Here is a 20,601-nt window from a genome sequence, read left to right as displayed (position 1 = left end):
TGTGTGTGTGTGTGTGTCTCAGACATGACAGGAGCTCAGGACGGTAGTGTACGAATGTTTGAATGGAACAGACCTCAGCAGCTCATTTGCTTCAGACAAGCAGGCAACGCTCGAGTCACACGACTCTATTTCAACTCCCAGGGCAACAAGGTACACACACACACACAGCTGGCCTCGCCTGTATTCTGTCTATTTGTTATGGTCACTTTGACTGTTCTGGATCTTGTAGTGTGGAGTTGCTGATGGAGAGGGATTCCTCAGTCTCTGGCAGGTCAACCAGACATCCTCCAACCCTAAACCCTATCTGGTGAGGTCATCCACCTGCTCGCTCTCCTTATACCCCCCCCCCCCCCCCATGTCCGAGAAGAAGAAAATATTCATCATAAGAATTTTGCAAGTACTGGTTTTCTTGTCCGTGTTGTGCCAACAGAGTTGGCAGTGCCATACTAAGACCTGTGGAGATTTTGCTTTCATCACCTCCTCCAGCCTCATCGCCACTGCAGGGCAGTCCAATGATAACAGGTCAGCAGCAGCAGCACTGACTCTACCATGACACTGTCCCTCCGCTTTTGGACTACGCTGAATATTCACTTCTCTGTACTTTGTCCACAGAAATGTCTGCCTCTGGGACACCCTGATTTCACCCAGCAATACTATGGTCCATGGTAGGAAATCCAGATGTTTCAGACAAGATCAGACTTCTGATTTATTTCCCCCTATGTCAAGTTATTCTGTGATTCATTCCATATTTTTTGCATCCCAACTCCTCAGCCTTCCCCTGTCATGAGAACGGGGCCACTGTGCTGCAGTACGCTCCTAAACAGCAGCTGCTCATCACCGGAGGCAGGAAAGGCGTTGTGTGTGTGTTCGACATCCGCCAGAGGCAGCTGCTCCACACTTTCCAAGCCCATGACTCAGCCATCAAGGCTCTAGCACTGGATGCCTTTGAGGACTTCTTTGTCACCGGCTCAGCAGAGGGCAACATGAAGGTGACTGACAGGCTTCACTCACTAACCTGCCAAAGCTCATCAGACAATCCCCTCTCAGATCTACTGTACATGCCAGGACTCACATTTGCCTCCTCGACGCCTGTGCTGGCTCATTGATGGATGTGTGTGTGTTTCCTACTTTTATCGTGGGACTCCTCTAATGTAGTTTTGCATAATTCATTTTTTTAAAATAAGATTATTTATACTGATACTGGCCATTCATGCAGCCTCTCAGGTCATTTACTGCCTGAAACGAGCCATTTGAGGTCCTGCCTCTTTAGTAGGTTTGCATGAAAAAGTTTTAGTTGAAAATAATGTCCTAGATAATTATTTTGTCAATGGATAGACTATCTCCTGCCAATGCCGAATCGAGTCCCCTAGTCATGTGGGATAATTGCTTCTTCGGTGCACTGTGGCTCTCGTGATCCTCAGCCTTGTGTTGAGAGCTGCGAGTGGAGGTCAAGGGTCGCACAGCAGCAGTGTCATGAGGACAGTCAGTAGAATGTGTGTGAAGTTCAGGGATGTGACTGACAGCTGCTCAGCATGTTGGAGGCATTTACTTATGAGTAATTCTGCTTAAAAGCAAATACTCCTGGCTGAGCGCACCACAAACGGAGCTAAGATGTTAGCTTAGCTACTACATTCAAGCTTGTAATATTGCTTTAGAAAGTAATGAAAATGAAGGCTCTCTCTTGGCCCAGGCTCTAGCCCTCGACACACGTTTAGTGAAAAAATGTCCGTTTAGTTTTTGTCATCCTGCTGATAGCCAGACGAACAAACTAAGAAGCCCTCAAACTGTCTTTCTCCTTCCTGTTCCTCAAGGTGTGGAAGTTAGCCGGCCATTGGCTCATGCACTCTTTCAGCAGCGAACATGCCAAGCAGTCCATCTTCCGCAACATCGGTGCCGGGGTCATGCAAGTGGAGACCCGGCCCAGTAACCGCATCTTCTCGTGCGGGGCTGATGGCACCCTGAAGATGAGGGTCCTTCCTGACCGCTACAATATCCCCAGCAGCTTGGTGGATGTCCTGTAACACCTAACTCCTCCTGTGAGGGTCTAAAGTGGAAAGAGACTGAACGAAAAAAAAAAAAAACCCACAAAAGCTTATGTGACACTCGCTAGGCATTAATAGAGTCAAAGACAGAAAGAGTTTGTCGAAAGATCCTCGAGCTTTTGGCATTTCTCGATGTGTGTGCAGTGTTCATATGTTAACTGTTGATCCAGAATGACAAACAGAGCTGCAAACGTTCTTTTTCCCAAAGGCTAAAAGCAAAGGAACAAGCAAAAGGTAACATACTTGATTTTAAAGCTAGATTTAATGTAATTTTATTGAAGAATCTCTACTCGTAGAGTGTGTCCATAGGGAAGCTATGCATGTCCTGTTCTCGTTCCGCGGTGCAATCACAGGTCTATTGATAGTGCTCTGTAAAAGTGCTCAAGCAAAAATTTTAAAAGTGTGTAACTGTTGTCATTTTGTGCCCACAGCTGAAATCTCTTAGCATCTACTGTAACCAGCACTGTGGTTTGTTATTAAGTCAGTGGTTTCCAGTGTGAATCAAGTTGTTGGAATCTGCATTTTGTTTCAATGGTTTTTGCCCCCCTACCCCGCCTTTTTGCCTGGCTTTTCTCAGCCCTAATGGAAGAGTTGATGGTGCACCCCCCCCCCCCCCCCCCACACACACACACACACACACACACAAACACACCCCCACCCCCCTATTTCACTGGCTGTCCCCTCACACACTTTGGCCGGCCCGGTTCGGTCTGCAAGTGTGTGTTCACTCTGCTGTGTCTGCCATCTGTGCGCCTCCCCGCCCACCTGCCCTCAATGCCTGTTTGTGTGGCAGCCTCACCGCAAGAACATTCCTGTTGGGAAGATGATGTGTTTTACTCTTGTGACTGTGATTTCAATGTTTCCATCTGTCTGGTCCAAATATCAACGCCCCCCCCCCCCCCCACACACACACACACACCCACACACACACCCAAAGCAGAAACACAAAGATTCACTTCGGGTTTTGCACAAGATACCCTTTTTGTTCTGTTTTTAATTAATGAAATGTATTATTTAAATAATTTACGTTTGCGTTTGTTTCGTTAACCATTCCTTTGTAAAACAATTTAACTTATTGCCTTTTATTTTAGGAATGTAAGGGGTTTTACTGTATCTGACTGGGAGATGTGCAACACGGTCTACTGTATGTAAGTGTGTGTTACCTCGCTAGTTGTTTTTACCGTTTCATCCATAAGGAATAGATATTTGCACTCAAATTATGGAGACACTAAAAGTTTATTTCAATTAAATAGGTCGAAGAAGAAACTGTTAAATACTAATGAATGTCTGGCTTTATTTGGCCTAGTAGTAAAATGTTTGAAATAGTTTTAATATATGAATTATATAAATATATATATATATATATGAAATATCACAACAGCTTGTACAAACATGAAAGCATTTCTTTATTTTTGGTTTGTATCATACCAGCTGGATTAGTTGTAACTTTTGTTAAGTGTATGTATGGTATTTATTAAAGAGATTTGTGTTTCTCTCCCCTCTTTCTGTCCACTGTGTGTTGACTCTGGTCACACTCGTGTGCTTTGGTGCATGAGTGTGTGCGAGGCCTACAAGGGCACTCGAGCCTGAGGGGGTACGAGATAACAGGTCGGAGTTTGACCTTTCTAAAGTTTGATCAGAGGGGCGGCATGGCTCAGGGGTAGCGCGGCCATCTAGCAACCGAAGGGTCGCTGGTTCCATCCTCACTCTCCTAGTGACCATGTCGAAGTGTTAATGAGCAAGATACTGAACCCCTTATTGCTCCTGGTGGCCCTGCGACAGACTGGCAATCCATCCAGGATGAACCCCGCCTCTCACCGAATGACAGCTGGGATAGGCTCCACCCCCCCATGACCTTTGACGGATAAGCGGTGGAAGATGGATGGATGATCGAGGGTGATTTGGATCAGTTTTTATTTTTCCCAGTTAAAAGTGAGGTATCATTTCGGTGGATCGTGTTTACATGAAGCACAGAAATTTGATTGTTGTCATGCAAAATAATGTGGATGACACAAATGGCTTGAAGATTTAATATTCATTATATTTGGTACAAAATCTGCCAAAAAAAAACCAACAAATCCACACAGGAAGTAATTCTCACTAAACCTCATGTACATGGGGAATACAATAAATACAACGATTTTATTTTACACACACCAAAATAATTGAAGACAAATAGGTGATTTACAAGCGCCTCCTCGAACTTAAGCTCATAAGAACGTTCTACAGCAGAGGTTCTCAAACGTTTTAATATTGGACACCCCCCCCCCCCCAAAAAAATGTACAGTAAAGTTGTGGAATTGCATAGGTAAAAATAAGTATTAATTCTCTCAGACACCTTTCACAAGCACACACACACACACGACACACATTAAATCTGATTCAACATCAAATTATTATTTATTTATCAATTTTTACTTACTGTCAGATAAAATATATAATATAGTCCTCGCAAACAAATTAATGTTGATTCTTTAACAAACATGGTGACCTGCCATGAGGAAATTAACAATAACAACCTGACAATTAGTAGGAAACTGTTTTTTTTTTTTTAAGTAACAGTAAAATGATCAGGAAATTTGACACACATACACACACACACACACACGTATATATATATATATACGTGTGTGTGTGTGTGTGTGTGTGTATATGGAGAGAGAGAGAGAGATGAACTATATCAGCAATGCTTTGACAAATTTCTTCTTCTAAAATGCTTTAAAAGGTGAACTTAAACAGAATTTTTGTTGTTTTGCTGGATGACTCAGGGACCCCGAGGGGCCCCTTTGGGGATACCACCCCTTTGGATACCACTTTGACAATCTCTGCACTACTGGACAGTAAACTTGAGGTGCACATCTGGAACCCAGGATGGTGGGAGTAGTGTTTGCCTGCTGACTGTGCGATTTAGCTGTGTGTCACTCGTCAGAGATGAAGTGGACCACGTAGAGCCTGACGTAGCTGTGGTCCCACACATACAGGTGCCTGTCCTTTGGGCTGTAGGACAACATGGCCAGCACTCCATTCGGGACCCTCAGATCAAAGGTCACATTAACGGGTTTGCCCTTCAGCAGGTCAAAAGCGAAGGTGACTCTGCTGTCCCTGGTGTCCGTGACGTACAGAACTCCGCAGGCGATGAAGGCATTGCCAGCCTTGGTGCGGGGGTAGGTGGTGTTAATGTAGGAGGTGACAGAGAAGGTCCTCTGATCCAGCTGTGCCACCATGATGCTGTCATCCACGCTGGAGGCAAAGATGACCCACAGGCCATTCTCATCCGCAGCCAGTTTGAAGTAGGTCTTGGAGTTGTGCAGCAGGTAAGCCAGGCTGTGGTGCAGCGCGTTGTCTATGGCCAGAGTGTGAAGCCTCTTGGAGCTGAATTCATATCTGTGCCCACCCAAAAAAAAAGAAAAAAAGAATGAAAACTGTCAGCAGCACTTCAAAAGCTTGCGTCACACATTCCAATAACTTACCTGCCAATACTGGAGCTGCCGGCAATGTGATAGTAGAAGGAGCCGTTATGAACCGTGTGGCCACAACCCTGGTAGAACTTTCTAACATCTATGATGTCATGGCTGTTGCTCTGGAAGGAGGCGATGCTCTTATACTGCTTTATGACACGACCTGGGAGGAAATCAGATGAAGGTTCCTCTAAACTGAAGGTTCATCATCATTAATATCTGCTCTAAAACATGTGATCAGTGTACCAGAGAAGTGTTCTGCCACCCAGATGCGCTCATCGTTCAGCAGAGCTGTGTCCTTCATCCACGTTCCGAAGGTGTTCTCCATCTTGGTCACGTTCCTGGGGTTGATCAGAGACTTAATCAGGCAATCTGAGGGGGCACAGAAGCAGTTTATTAAAGCTTGATGTGTTCAGCTCTCAGCTCTTTTAGGAAATAAAGGAAATATGATCCGAAAACACACCGTTCTTCTTGGCTGGCTGCTCAGTTCCCTTCACGAACGACGTCTCGTCATTGGGAATGGCGTATAACGGCCCTGTTACAGAGAAGTCCATCCACCAGTCATTCTCGATGTCGCCATTAAATGTTGATCGAGATTAAATTTAACGGTGTCCTCAAAGCAAGATAGGCTCCACGTAATGTACAGTAACTCCCTGAGAATGTTCAGTTGAGTCCCAATGTTCTTAGCAACTGAAGCTACATTTTCTGCTTTGGGACGAACGATGTAGACATCATCTACAGGTCAGAGTCTTTTGGTAGTTATGCTACCTCATTTGCATTCTGAGGGTAAGTTATTTAAGGAAAAAATAATACACACAATACACAGATGTGAAGATTAATTTGACTGAAAGCCTTTTCCTTTCACCAAAGGAGGTCGTGTGATATCCAGCACCGGTTGGTCTGATAGCATTAAGCTGTATTACATTTGAAGGATGATAGAATTTAGCGCGAGGAATAATTGATTAGGTGAGACAATAAGGATCTCTCACCCAGGGTCTCAGCAGCCTGTAGGTGGGCTCTGTGGTGCCGTGTTCTGGGAGGCGCCTGAGGGCCAGGTGGTCCAGGGGGGCCCATTAGACCAGGAGGCCCAGGAGGACCAGGTGGACCTAAAAAAAAAATCAAAAACATTATTTCAACATACTTTTTCGGACAAATCTATTCGAGTGTGACGTCTTCCTACCCACCCTCAATAATGACATCATTGGAGGGAAGGCCCCTCTCTCCAGGTGGACCTGAAGCACCTGGCTCTCCTTTTTCACCTGTTTCTCCTTTCTCACCTGCCGGCCCTGCGAGGGGACAATATGCAAATAAGGGACAAAACACTTTGGCCTATTGTCACAAGCATGAATCACTCGGTTGACCCGAGAGGGTGAATCACAGAGGACTGAGGGAGGTGGGAGGGAGGAACTCTGGCTCATTCAGCTGAGTCCCAGATACTGCTGGGATGTGAGACAATTACAGCCTACGCAGACATTTATGAATAAAATATGACGTCATTATCATACATCGATTCACCAGGAAATAGGATGCTTCTCTTCTTGCATTTCTGCGTTTCGACCCCCAGGTCATACTCAACCCTTTGACTGCTACATTGTTGTACACAAGATGGCCGCACTCGCCCGAGGGTCCAATAATAATGGCTGGTAAGAGAAGAAAGAATCACTCTTTCCTTACCTCGTTTGCCCCGTTTGCCATCAGCTCCAGGCAATCCATTCAGACCCGGGATGCCATCAGTCCCGTTGTGGCCGGGCACACCGTCCGTACCAGGCAAACCTACAGTAAAACACACACACACACACACACACACACACACACACACACACACACCAAGCATTCATACAGGATATGGGTCACTAAACCACAAAGAGGATGTACAGTATGATTAAATGAGAATCCACTTACCAGGTGGTCCTGGGGGTCCTGCAACAGAGAGTTGGGGGATGTCAGACAATTTGAAGTAACATTTTGACGATAGGATTTGAGTGAGACCCTACCAGCTATGCAGACTCCCTTGGTGCTGTTGCAGATGTCGATCAGAAGTTTGATCTGCAGAGAATTCACAATGACAGTCATGATGTTAAAAATACTGTGGTAGTAGTACATCTACACTGTGGTTCTTATCATCAGTATTCAAACAACAACAACTGATTGTCAAACAGGAACAGTTATTTAAAGGCCCAACTAACCCCCCCACTGCCGCCGCCACCACCACCCCCTCAGTGATAAGCATTTGTTACACAGTAGCAACACCCTGGTATCTCTGTTTGTGAGAGCGGAGCAGCAGAATCATCTCACCGGAACCATGGAGTAGGTCATCATCATCATCATGTCATCCTGCACATGCAGCTTGTGCCGCTGCTTGTGTTTCAGCTCATGCTTCAGCTCGTGTTTCATCTTCACCTCCGTCTCCTCTCCCACCTCCTGGCTGACCTCTTGCTCACTGAGTTCCTCTGCCCGGTTAAGCTCCCCCAGCTGCTGCTCCAGCTGCTGCTCCAGCTCCTGCTCCAGCCCATCACTCCTCTTGTTCCTGGAATATTGGTACTGGAACTGGTACTGCTGTGGCTCCACTGCAGTCGCTCTCGCCTTGGGCACCTCCTGGAGGAACTCCACCACTGAACTCTGCTCCACCTGCGTCAGTCTTGCCTCTGTCTGCTCCAGCCAGACTCGCTGCTGGTTCTGCTGGACAAGCAGCACCACAAGGCCCATGGAGTTAATCAGCGCCACAAGGCACGTCCCGTACAGCACCATCCGCTGAGGGAAACTCATGCTGGGTGTCGGGATCCACATCGTCACCGCTTCACCTCCTCTTTTCTGAGGGTCAACCACAGTCCTCAGCATTTGCAGCGGGAGGAAATTAATACCCAAGGAGTCCAATCACAAAGACAAGAACCTGCCACCAACCATCAAATCAACTACCAACTATGTCTGAAATTTCAGGTCCCATCCAGATCATACGAGTGTCTGTGCTCCACCCGGGTGGTCCAACTGAAGGCAGGCTGATAAAATACAGTGCTCGTTGTGTTGCTCGCCAAGTGGCAAAAGGGTTACGTGTGTGTGTGTGTGTGTGTGTGTGTGTGTGTGTGTGTGTGTGTGTGTGTGTGTGTGTGTGTGTAAATGGAAACCAGTGTTGTGGGAGTGGGCATTACACAATCTTCTGGGCTTGTCTGGGGAGAAACCCCCGCCTGTTTAGTCACCTGATTTATATTCAGGACAACCCATTCTACTGCACCGCCCTGGGCACGCACACACACACACACACGCACGCACACGCACACACACACACACACACATACACACATTTCTATAATGCATCAGACAATATGACTCCTCCTGTCTCAAAATTCTATATGGTACAGATGATTATTGTTAAGACCAAACTTTACTTGACTAAAATAAGAGATGTTCCACCAATATGTGTTGTCATGTAGCCAGAGAAGATGAAGTAGGGGGAGTTACGTCATGCCCTCTCTTCCCTAACAGCAACATCCTCCCTTGATTCCTCCCCTGGCGCTGGTCCTTGTCACATCTTTGAAGCTTCCATCGACTGACTGCAACAATGACCCATTTCCATTTATTTGATTCAGCCCAGAAAAGTGACATTTCTCCTGGTAAATGACAAGCCAACAGAACAAAAGTTGCTCCAGGCGTTTGAAGCATCCTGGCCTCTATAGGGAGATGGTGCTGCCTCTGTAAGTGAAGGTGGGAAGTTACTGCTTTCATAACAATGCAGTGTTCTTCAATGAGACAGCGAAGCAGCCTTTGTACAGCTATTTCAAGCCTCGTTTAACTTGCTCACACACACACACAGACACGTGCACGTGCACACACACACACATCTGTAATTGTTATGATATTCATAAACCCTGCGTGCAGTCTAAACCAAATTCTAACCTTGAGACAAAATCTTAAAAGATGCCAAAATAGATGTCTTTACTCAAGAGTCTGGTTTCCTGGAGTTTAGAAGTCAAACTAGAAATGAAGGTGAACAAGTAGGTTCAGGTTCTCTGTATGTGTGCGTGTGTGCGTGTGTGTTGTGTGTGTGTGTGTGTGTGTGTGTGTGTGTGTGTGTGTGTGTGTGTGTGTGTGTGTGTGTGTGTGTGTGTGTGTGTGTGTTCCTGCCTTGAGCTGTAGGTCACTGACAGATAGTTGTTGAACAGCTTGAATTGCTCCAGCAGATGAATACATACGGTCCAAGGAGGCTCTTTGATTTCTAGCCCTCTGATTCACCACAGACAGTTGAATCAGAGGACAAAAAGCTCAAGAGAGCAAAGACATCAAAAGCTGACCTCTGATTGTAAGCTGTCTGAAAGGAGTTAGACTTAAAGAGAAGTTTATATTGTGGTTGTACCTTTTCTTGTTCTTGCAGCTGTGGGAAAGCCAGCAGCCTTATCTTGCTTCCCAACACAGGCTGATGTCAATCTAGCTGCTTCAGGCCAAGGACAGAGCGCAGACTTAGCACGTCTGTCTGCAAACCCACCCTCATGTGGCACTGACTGACAGATTCTGAATGTGAAAATAAATACACAAGCAGAAAACACAGTCTGAATTTCTTTGAAATACAACAACAAACAGATTTTGTTAAATGTCAGATCGTTCTTGTTATGTAAGAGATGTTATTACGTAAGCGATGAACCAAAGTTCCACTCTTTAGCACCCGTGTATTTATGTGAGGTGGACGGAGAGAGAACACATCTGGTCTTTGTTATCATATCTTAGAGAAGCGAGATCGATGCTCTTGTTCGCTGATATATTGACTAAATTCATGTCTATTCACGTTTGCTGCCATCTTTATTTCAGTATATCTTTATTATGGAATGTACCAACACAATTTATTTAAGATTGAGTAGCTTTATTAGCTGGAGACAGAGAGACAAAGATGCGACCACAACAGAGAGCCCGGGGATGAGGTTGCATTAACATCTGTTCTCCTGTTGTTTAATCATGCAGAACAATCTAGGTCTCAGACATCATGCACGGTATCACTACCACGGCAGGGCCTCAGCACACAGTCGGCCGTTTGAATGCCGCACATTCTTGTACCAGTGTAGGCGGAGGCTGAAGTCACAGCGTCTTTTAGCCCGAATAGAGGGAACAAAGGCAGTTTTCCTGCGAACAACAGAGGCTTTGTCACTGACAGCGAAATATAATAAAATAAACTAACATGATGCAAATGGCAGTCGACAAACGTCCAGTTAGTTTGTTGTTGAAACCACTGAACAATGTTTTCGCTCATTAAAAACAAGGAGAATAATAATGAGACATTTACAAGTAAAGTTTTTACACACTTCACTTGGGACAGATCTGATTTAGTGCTAGTTACACAGATACTGTACAAAAACACAAATGTGGAAAAGACACAGGAGGAGCCTTAGACACAATTAAACTAGAAATACTGCATGATGTTTTGCCCTCATGTTGTGTGCCTTTGACCTTTGACCCTCATCTCCATCACCCTCAAGCACCAGCGGATGCTCGTTTAATATGTTTGAATAAATTCCCTTAGGGTGTTTCTGAGGTATTGGGTTGATAGGAGGTGACGGTGAACCTGACCTCAGTTTATCCTCAAGTACCATTGAGCGTTTGTGCAAAACTTCGACGAAATTCCCTCGAGGCAACCCTGAGATATCACGCTAACAAGAATGAGACAGCTGGAAAACCTGAAAACATATTGCCTCTTTGGCCTTTGGCTGCTGTTGCCATAACAACAATCCCAGCAATGCCCTGATTATATAGGGAGCCCTGACAATCATTGACATGGTCGACGTGTCCAGTTGATCTCCCTTACACGGTGATCTAAAAGGTGTTTTTCCTTTGTTTCCTTGTTGAAATTTGAGGAGTGTAGGATGATTCTCCGTCTTAAATAAAAATCCAATGTTATGTATTAAAAACATGGAATCCTCCGTGATGTGGGGGCTGATTTTAAATGCAAACTTGCACCAACCACCCTTCCTTCCTGACTGAGACAGAACCATGACCTGAGCAGTCTGATGGATGGACAGTTGGACTGAATACAAAAGTGTCGATTCTTGGTAAAACCTTAAAAACGATCACTCAGAGCCAGCGGGAACATTTGAGAGGGCAGAAGTAAACGTGCGCCATATCCCAGCTGTCACAGACCGAAGACGCAGCCTCATGAAGTCTTGCTTCCTGTGGCATTTCTCTGACAGCAGGACCACACAGACCTTAAAAGGCTGATTTTCACCAAACTTGATGGAGGGGTGTATAGTGGTTCGCTCTTCACATTCTGGGACAAGTTAGTGGGAAATTATGTATGTTTTTTTAACACTTGGTCAGACACAGCTTAAAAAGCTGGTGGCAGGTCAGTGTGAAGACTGTGAGTTTTAATGAGATGGTTTTTGGCGCGGGCGGCATGGTGGTGCAGTGGTCAGCACTGTGGCCTCACGTCAAGAAGGTTACAGGTTCCAGTCCCGGCTTCAGCACGGAACTTTCTGTGTGGAGTCTGCATGTTCTCCCTGTTCCTGTGTGGGTTCTCTCTGGTACTCCAGCTTCCTCCCACAGTCCAAAGACATCAAGAGAGGACGAGGCTGATTGATACTCTAAATTGACCGTAGGTGTGAATGGTTGTCTGTCTCTATGTGTTGGCCCTGTGATGGACTGGTGACCTGTACAGGGTGAACCCCACCTCTCGCCGGTAGCTGCTGGGATAGGCTCCACCCCCCCGCAACCCTTAACAGGAATAAGCAGAAGAAAATGGATGGATGGATGGATGGGTTTTTGGTGAGGCAGCCATTTCTGATGTTTCGCCATCGAGCACAAAAGAGTCATAACTGGACACCACAAAATCCGATTTTTTCCAAATGTCACAGGTTTGATGAGTGTCCTGGCCTGAAGACATATACAAGCTGAATATCAGTCATAGTCATAGCGCCACCTAGTGATTGATGGAAGTAAGCCTCTTGTCCTTTTGTCATCTGTCATTTGATTTACATTAAAATTACACTGTGTTATCTTCATGTGGTGTTCAGCAACATAATGCACAGAAAGAGTGTGTTCACACTTCGCTAGTGAACTCAGGGCACTACGTTGCACACAGTCTGCTCCTACACACAAAATCCCAACGCTACCAGGTTTCACCTGGCTCTCGGTCTACAGAGCAGCGATAGACTGTGACAGGCGCCAGAGCACCAGGGTCCTCTCGTCACTGCTTGCAGGATTAATTCGCTGCTTTAGCATGAATATACCAGAGGTCAAAGTTCAGCTTGGCAGAGGTATCAGGGTATCTATCTATTTCACAGTTATTGAGACATTCTCTTGTCTCTTCCCTCCTCACATAATACAAATGAAGGAGAAGTTTTGGAATACAGTTAATAAAACAAAGATAGTGAGATAACTCTGGAATTTGTGTAATTTTTTTTTCTTACTCTCACAAGCCAGGTGTTCTTTATTGGTTTTCCAACCAGTTTCCTTTGATGTTCAAAGGGGGAGTGAAAGATTCTTTTTCTCATCACCAAAACGTCTAATACAAGCCTGTATTCTCAAGGGCACTGGCACGGGTTGAGGGCTCAAGGTTACATAAGTGTATTGTTTACAATTTCCTCCTATGTTGTGGCTCTTGCACTGCCCTGACCTGGCTGTTAACCAGCTCTGACTGCCTATAAAGAACCCTCGCCTGCCGAGGCAGCTTTCATCGTTCGGAGCGCTTGACGGGTTTGCGTGCGGGTTGTTTTGAATCTGCCTTCTCATGGATCTGATCTCTGTTTGTGAGCGGCCCGTGACTCCTCTAGGTTTGGACACTACAGCGACAAACCTGGCGTCCATGTCGCTGAATGTCACAGTTGTAGGACCTCCGTGTGTTTCTGTGGCAACCAGAACCCTACTTTTGCTTGTATGTGTACTGCTGGTTGCCTGGAGCCATACAGACAAAAACACCATACCAGGTAGGTTACAGCACACACTCATATGAAGTTATGAACTGCTGTATTCTGAAGTGCATGTTTTACTTTTCCCACCAGGTCCATCTTTCCTTCTGGGTTTGGGCCCGCTTTTGTCATACTTTAGGTTTATTTGGACAGGTATCGGCACGGCCAGCAACTATTACAGCAACAAGTACGGCGACATTGTCAGAGTTTGGATCAACGGAGAAGAAACTATAATTCTCAGCAGGTCTGTTGCCTCTGCTCATCCTGATGATCCGAGTCCCCACAGATGAATCGAACTGGTAAATAGAAAAACTCAGTGTCATTTTCATCCCCAGGGCGTCAGCAGTGCACCATGTACTAAAGCATGGACATTACACGTCACGCTTTGGGAGCAAGCTGGGTCTCAGTTGTGTGGGCATGAACGAGAGAGGCATCATTTTCAACAACAACGTGACCCTGTGGAAAAAGATACGCAGCTATTTCGCCAAAGGTAATGACTGCACACATTCAACCAGGTGACAAAGGCGTCTGGTCCAACTCCATCATGAGAGGGTTTGTTGTGGCAGCTCTGACAGGTCCAGGGCTGCAGCAGACAGTGCAGGTCAGCACCTCCTCCACACAGGCTCACCTGGACAAGCTGAAGGACACGGGGACGAGTGAGCAGTTGAGTCACGTGGATGTGCTCAATCTTCTGCGCTGCACTGTGGTGGACATCTCCAACAGACTCTTCCTGGGTGTCCCTGTGGATGGTGAGTATGCATGTGGTTTCAGGACACACTCTCAGTTGGGAGTCAGAGGATGCAGAGTGACCCACTCCTGTTACTGGTGTGCAGAGAGGGAGCTGATGCTGAAGATTCAGAAGTACTTTGACACATGGCAGACGGTGCTGATCAAACCGGACCTCTACTTCAAGCTTGACTGGATTCACCAGAGACACAAGACAGCAGCGTGGGTTTCTTTTTATCGTCATGCTTCATCATGCATGATTCTGCCTTTGGTTGTTGTATCTGAATGCTTCTCTTATTCCACAGCCAGGAGCTCCAAGATGCCATTGAGATTCTCGTAGAACATAAGAGGAGGGAGATGGAGCAGGCAGAGAAGTTAGACGCGATAAACTTCACTGCAGAGCTCATATTTGCACAGGTCAGTCAGCTGCCTTATTCTCTTCAACATTGTGTTCCCTCCTTCCCCCTGACAATGAACGATAGAGGCAGTAGTGACTTGTGTCAAAATGATCACTCTGGTGTGTGTTTTAGAACCGCGGTGAGCTGTCAGCTGAGAATGTGAGACAGTGTGTGTTGGAGATGGTGATTGCAGCACCAGACACTCTGTCCGTCAGCCTCTTCTTCATGCTCCTGCTTCTCAAGCAGAATCCAAAGGTGGAGCTGCAGCTGCTACAGGAGATAGACTCTGTCGTAGGTAAGGACTTCCAATGAAGTGTAACGGACCTGAAACAAAAACACACACAGGGTGCTAGCAGGTCAAACAAATTCATATGATGATTGTCGGGTCCAGGTGATAGACGCCTTCAGAACAGAGACCTCCAGAAGTTACATGTGCTGGAGAGATTCATCAATGAGTCCCTGCGCTTTCACCCTGTGGTGGACTTCACCATGCGCCGTGCCCTGTCTGATGACATCATCGACGGTTACAGGGTCCCCAAGGGCACAAATATAATTCTGAACACTGGTCGCATGCATCGGACAGAGTTCTTCATCAAACCCAACGAATTCAGCCTGAGCAACTTTAAGAGAAATGTAAGTGGAGCTATTTTTGTTGTTGTTGTTGTTGTTATTTTGGCTCTAGCTGTGACACAGGTTCCATAGTGTGAGAGGCAAAGCGTCACATGAACACAGCCAGGAAACCATTTTCCTGACAATTTATTTTACAATGAGTAAATGTGACGGCAGTAGTTTTAGATATTTCACCTGAGAGAATTTCTTCAGTGAAATATCCAAAACATTCAGTTCCTGTTTCATGCTTGCTTTTCTGTCTGGGTTGGCACGTGTGTGTTGAAAGAGAGGATGGCACCTCCTACCTGTTAAAAGGAAGGTTTTCACCACCGCTGTTGCAGGATGTGCTTGCTCATGCAGAATTGTTGGGTGTAGATTCATTGAAGGAGTGAGGGACCTGTACGGGCGGCATGGCTCAGGGGTAGAGTGGCCGTCCAGCAACTGAAGGGTTGCTGGTTCGATCCTCGACCCCGGTGACCATGTCGAAGTGTCCTTGAGCAAGATACTGAACCCATAATTGCTCCTGATGATAAGGTTGGTGCCTTGCATCGCAGCCTCCACCATCTGTGTGTGTGAATGAGATGACACTATGCCACTAAAGTAAAAAAGCGCTTTATCGCATGAGTCCATTTACCTGCTCTACTTGTAAAGAGTCATGAGATAACTTTTGTTGTGATTTGGCGCCATACAAATAAAATTGACTTGACTTGACTTGACTAATGGACCCAACTAGATTCATCAGCACTGATGTTAAACTCGGGAGGCAGATATGATTTGCTTACGTTGCTGGATGAACGATGCTGTTCAATAAGATATGCTTGAGCGATTTTTTTTTAAGAACTTTAACTTGGAGCACTGATCATTAAAATGTCTAAAGACAAATATTCTCTTCCCTCTGTTTTCCTTCAGGCTCCCCGTCGTTACTTCCAGCCGTTCGGTTCAGGCCCTCGCGCCTGCGTAGGAAAACACATAGCTCTGGTCATGATGAAGTCCATCCTGGTGACGCTGCTCTCCCAGTACTCTGTCTGCCTCCATGAGGGCTTGACCTTGGACTTCCTCCCACAGACCAACAACCTCTCGCAGCAGCCTGTCGAGCACCAGCCAGAGGCTGAACATCTCACCATGAGCTTCTTACCAAGAAAGAGAGGTAGCTGGCAAACAATTTGAGACGGTCCTCTATTCTTCCTGTGTTCATACAGAACACAGCACATACATAGATGTAGATACTTATATTCTCACCAGGTTCACCTACAAACTCGTGCTGCAAAGAATGTGGATTGTGATGTTTACTTGTGTTGAACCTGTGTGAGAGGTGGTTTGTTTGGATGGTCTGTTTGGAGGCTGTAACTTACGCTGCTGTTAGATTTGGTGTTCATACTTTTTTTTCCCCATCACATCAACATTATAATCCTCTTGAAGAGCAGCCGTTTGGTTATTCTGCATTAGGTTGATCCAGGTGGACCTAATGAATGCATTCTCATCATCTCATGACTATACAGAGCTGTTTTATATTAAAATATGTATTGTATTGCAAAATTGTATTTGTACTTAACTGTTATACACACTCTGAACTGTTTGTTATGTTTCAATAAACATGTTAATAAATTATTGTGCCAAAATAACAAAATCTCTTTGACTTGATTAATTTTTGAATTTTACTTTATTTGTTCTGTGAAGCACTGTAAGCTGCAGAATGTCTCAGATAATATTCTTATTATGATGATTACTATGAGTGCATATGATTTCATGAAATATTTCACAAATATCACAACTAATATTTCATACATTTGAAGTAAACCGAGAAAAAAACACAATAAAATGCAGAGTACATCACTATATTACTTGTATTTGCCATTACTGGCCAGAAGGGGGCACTGCAACACATGTCAAATTATTCTCCACACCCTTGATGCTCATCAAGTTCTATTACTGCTGCATTAGGACAAACACAATAATATAATTATCATTGATGCTGACAACCCAGAGAGGCCAGGAGGCAGGAGGCTGCCATCGCACGCACCACTGTGCCTCCACCCGAACCCCCACAGAGACTGGCTGTCCCTCGACCACGTCAGTTTATTCACTCTAATACAAATAGAAGAGGAATCAATCCCCAAAAAATAACGACAATTTACACTACCACTTCATTACTTCTAAAGAATATAAAAATTAGACCATCGCTATCGAACATCAGATTTCTGTCATCAAAAACTGCATTAGTGAATGAACTGATATCTGACAATTGTATTGACCTGCTCTGTTTCACTGAAACCTGGCTGGTGATGATGACTGTGGGAGTCTAAATAAATCCACTCCTCCCAGTCACATTAACACTCATATCCCTCAAGGCTCTGGCCCAGGAGGTGGAGTTGCTGCCATTTTTGACAGAAGTTTAGTAATAAATCCCAAACCCACAATAAGGTTCAATTTATTTGAAAGCCTGTTCTCAGTTTTTCTCCTCCAGCCCGGAAAACTCAACAGCCTCTTCTTTTTATTATTGAGTGCTGCCCTCCTGGTCCTTACTCTGAATTCTAATCTGAATCCTCAGCGTTTAGGTCCAGTTTAGTTCTAAAACAGATTAAGTCCTGATTGTAGGAGACTTCAATATTCATGTGGATGTTGACAACGACAGTCTGGGTGCTGCATTTCTCTCTTTTCTAGACTCAATTGGTTTCCATCAGTCTGTTCATGAACCCTCTCAGTGTCACAACCACACCCTCCACCTCGTCCTAACAAGTAGAATTGAAGCTGAACATCTAGTTGTGTTTCCACAGAAGGCGCTTTTATCTGACCATCAATTAATCTCTTTTGAATTTGTACTAATGGACTTCACTCCACGAAGGAAACTGTAGTTTCCAGATGTTTGTCTGATCAGGCCACACCTGGATTTAAGGAAGTGATTCCACTGGCGCTAAATTCTGTGTCATGTCCCGTTGTAGCAGAGAACTCTGCTGTCAACCTTAGTCCCTCCCAAACTGATCATTTTATTGATAGAGCAGCCGGCAGCTTACGAACAACAACAACTCTGGACTCTGTTGCCCCATTTAAAACAAAAACCTGCATCACTTGCAGAGAAATGAAAGAAAATTATGTAACAAAGGAAACGAGCACAGTGGAACAATTCTGAAAACCTACTTAAACAAACAACACAAAACCTGGAGAGGACATGGCGCTGCTCCAAACTGGAAGAGTCACATGCAATCAGGCTGGATAGCATCGAAATGAAGGAAAGCCCTTTGTGACAGTAGAGCTGCCTACTATTCAATAAAATTCTACTTACGAGAAAGGAAGTTCTTCTCCCCCTGCCATCAGTTGACCCCACGCTATTTATAACCTCAGGAACCTTAGAGACAGCTGGAGGCCAAGACATACACCCGGATAGTTTTTCTCCCATTGATGTACAGTAATTTCCTCCTCAAAACCTTCCACCTGTCTTCCAGACCTCATCCCGAGTAAGCTGCTTAAAGATTCTCTACCCCTAGTTAGCACATCTCTCTTAGGTCATATTTACTATGTTGATCTCAGTTTGGACTTGCTAACAATAATTCCTCTGGAACCACTACAGTCAGTTATGGTGTTCCACAAGGGTCTATGCTTGGACCAGTCCTCTTCACTCTGTGTCTGCTTCACTAGGTCACATAATAAGGAAACACTTGATTAATTTTCACTGCTATGCAGACAATGTGCAGTTGTACTCATCAATGCATCCACATGAAACAAATCAGCTGATTGTGCTGGGCCCAAAACACCTTAGGAACATCTTAGGAAGACCTTATCTGATGATAGGTACCCTGGATGGCATCATCCTGGCCCCCAGCACTACCGTAAGGAACCTGGGACCTTTGATCAGGATCTGTCCTTTAACGCCCCCAACACTCTATCTCTTTATCTCTGTCTCTCTCTTTCCTTTATCCATCTCAGTTTCTGCCCTCATTCTCCTGCTCTCTCTCCCCTTAACAGGTCAAAGCAAATGACCCTCCCCACTGAGCCTGGATCTGCTCCACATTCCTGCTGGTAAAGGAAGGTTTTCATCTCTGCTGTCTCAGATGTGCTGGTTCATGGAGAGTTGTTGGGTGTTAATTCAGTGAAAGAGCGAGGGACTCGATGTGCTCTGCTAGTTAAGAGTCACGAGATAACAATAGTTGTGATTTGGTGCCACAAAACTGACTTGACTTGATGCTTCTGTCTGTATGGCCTCCTCGCTCTAAACACAAATGCCACCCACAGGATCGGGATGAAAAAATTCACAGGTTTACTCAAATGCTGGGAAAACAAGGAAAACTAAGAAAACTAACTAACAGAAAATACATGTAAATGAGGTTTATCGTTTGTGTGGTACAGGTCCTCCAGGGAAGTGAACCGTCAGCTGTCCGTCAGCGAGTGACGCAGGACAGCAGAACAGCTCAATCTCAACTCCACTGACTCACAGCCACCTGGAAGATGATTTTACATTTCTTGGGAAAAAAACAGCACAAGTGCTAAACAGAATAATCAATGGGCCTCTCTGAGGCACATCACCAAATCAGTAGTTGCGCACGCATTCTTTAAAATCTGCCTTGTGTACGAATTCTGTTTGTCATTCATTTTGTATTTTGTACTGTTTGTGAGTGTGTAATAAACTTTTTCTTGCATGTTTCCCGAAGTGAATGACTATCTTCTTGTGAATATAAGTCTCATTTGCACCCTCCATCTGGAAATCATCTCAGCTGCACAACTCCTTTTTAGATTTGTTGTGAAAATCAATCAAACACAATGAGCTTCACAATAATCTCCACCATGTCTCAAATGTTTAATGTCACTAATGACAGTTAAGAGGCAGTATCAAGCTTCTCTTCTGTGTCACCAATCCAGAAGTCGCTGAGGTGATTCTTTTCTTATAAAGTTAAAACGAAAATCCCACCATGTCAGGACTGAACACTGGCTAATGAAACCAAACTGGTGGATCAATAGAATTAATAGTTGTTGTTTCTGAGTCAGCCACTTCAGTGCTAGGCTTGCTAGCATTTATTAGCTACAGAGTGACAGGATGCCTTCATTATCACTTCCTCACGCTGGAAACTAACACTGTCATGTCCTATCATTGATCAACTGCTGAGGACACACGTCCATGAGAGTCCTCTCATGCTCCTCCCTCTCAGCTCCAGACTCACATTGATGTAAGAAATCCACAGTCATGTTAGCATGATGATAGCATGTTTGCTGATGTCTAGCTGTCCATGACCACGTCAGCTGCACTGCCAGTCTTAGTTTACAGTAACTTTTTGAGAAACTGTGAATGTTTCAACCTTTGAGGTGGGAACACACTGAATGCCTGTCATAGTTTGACAGAAATATATCTCAGTAAGGAAGTGAGGTTTCAGAACTCAAGTGTAGAAGAAGTTATCATCTACACACTGTATGTGGCATCGTTGCATTTTTTTTCCCCCAGAGGTGTGGGGAATTGGGGACCCGTCAACCCGGTTGAGATATAGAAGGGGGTGCACTGGGA

The 20,601-nt window shown here is 45.0% G+C and overlaps 3 protein-coding genes across 7 annotated transcripts in view; 2 read left to right on the top strand and 1 right to left on the bottom strand.

Moving 5' to 3' along the window:
- Positions 1–3,538, top strand: part of dmxl2 (Dmx-like 2) — a 39,323-nt gene extending 35,785 nt beyond the window's left edge. For all 4 annotated transcript variants that reach the window (XM_086225607.1, XM_086225599.1, XM_086225598.1 and 1 more), the window contains 6 exons: positions 23–150; positions 230–307; positions 431–522; positions 613–665; positions 772–989; positions 1,812–3,538. In XM_086225607.1, coding sequence (XP_086081733.1) covers positions 23–150; positions 230–307; positions 431–522; positions 613–665; positions 772–989; positions 1,812–2,021 — 779 coding nt within the window. In that variant the 3' untranslated portion in view covers positions 2,022–3,538. The remainder of the gene's footprint in view (positions 1–22; positions 151–229; positions 308–430; positions 523–612; positions 666–771; positions 990–1,811) is intronic.
- Positions 3,539–4,064: 526 nt separating this feature from the next.
- gldn (gliomedin) lies at positions 4,065–8,554 on the bottom strand. The gene is made up of 10 exons (XM_086225568.1): positions 7,796–8,554; positions 7,495–7,546; positions 7,403–7,420; positions 7,175–7,273; positions 6,685–6,786; positions 6,490–6,606; positions 5,964–6,035; positions 5,747–5,872; positions 5,513–5,663; positions 4,065–5,426 (listed from the first exon to the last, which is right to left on the bottom strand). Exons 1-10 carry the CDS (start codon positions 8,336–8,338, stop codon positions 4,961–4,963), a joined length of 1,746 nt encoding a protein of 581 aa, XP_086081694.1. The 5' UTR covers positions 8,339–8,554; the 3' UTR covers positions 4,065–4,960.
- Positions 8,555–13,130: 4,576 nt separating this feature from the next.
- cyp19a1a (cytochrome P450, family 19, subfamily A, polypeptide 1a) lies at positions 13,131–16,872 on the top strand. Of its 2 annotated transcripts, XM_086225580.1 has the most exons (9): positions 13,131–13,398; positions 13,474–13,624; positions 13,716–13,870; positions 13,947–14,129; positions 14,214–14,328; positions 14,412–14,523; positions 14,637–14,799; positions 14,896–15,137; positions 16,023–16,767. In XM_086225580.1, the coding sequence occupies exons 1-9, from the start codon at positions 13,203–13,205 to the stop codon at positions 16,278–16,280; spliced, it is 1,575 nt and encodes a 524-aa protein (XP_086081706.1). In that variant the 5' UTR covers positions 13,131–13,202; the 3' UTR covers positions 16,281–16,767. The 2 variants fall into 2 exon arrangements, with proteins under 2 accessions (XP_086081706.1, XP_086081714.1); XM_086225588.1 differs by having other exon boundaries at positions 13,194–13,398; positions 13,947–14,328; positions 16,023–16,872.
- The last annotated feature ends 3,729 nt before the right edge of the window (positions 16,873–20,601 follow it).

The sequence above is a fragment of the Aulostomus chinensis genome, chromosome 2 (genome assembly GCF_037954235.1).
Source record: "Aulostomus chinensis isolate RoL2024-O1b breed Wild chromosome 2, RoL_Achi_v1.0, whole genome shotgun sequence".
In the NCBI taxonomy this organism is placed as follows: Eukaryota; Metazoa; Chordata; class Actinopteri; order Syngnathiformes; family Aulostomidae; genus Aulostomus; species Aulostomus chinensis.
This window is presented reverse-complemented; position numbering and strand designations above follow the sequence as displayed.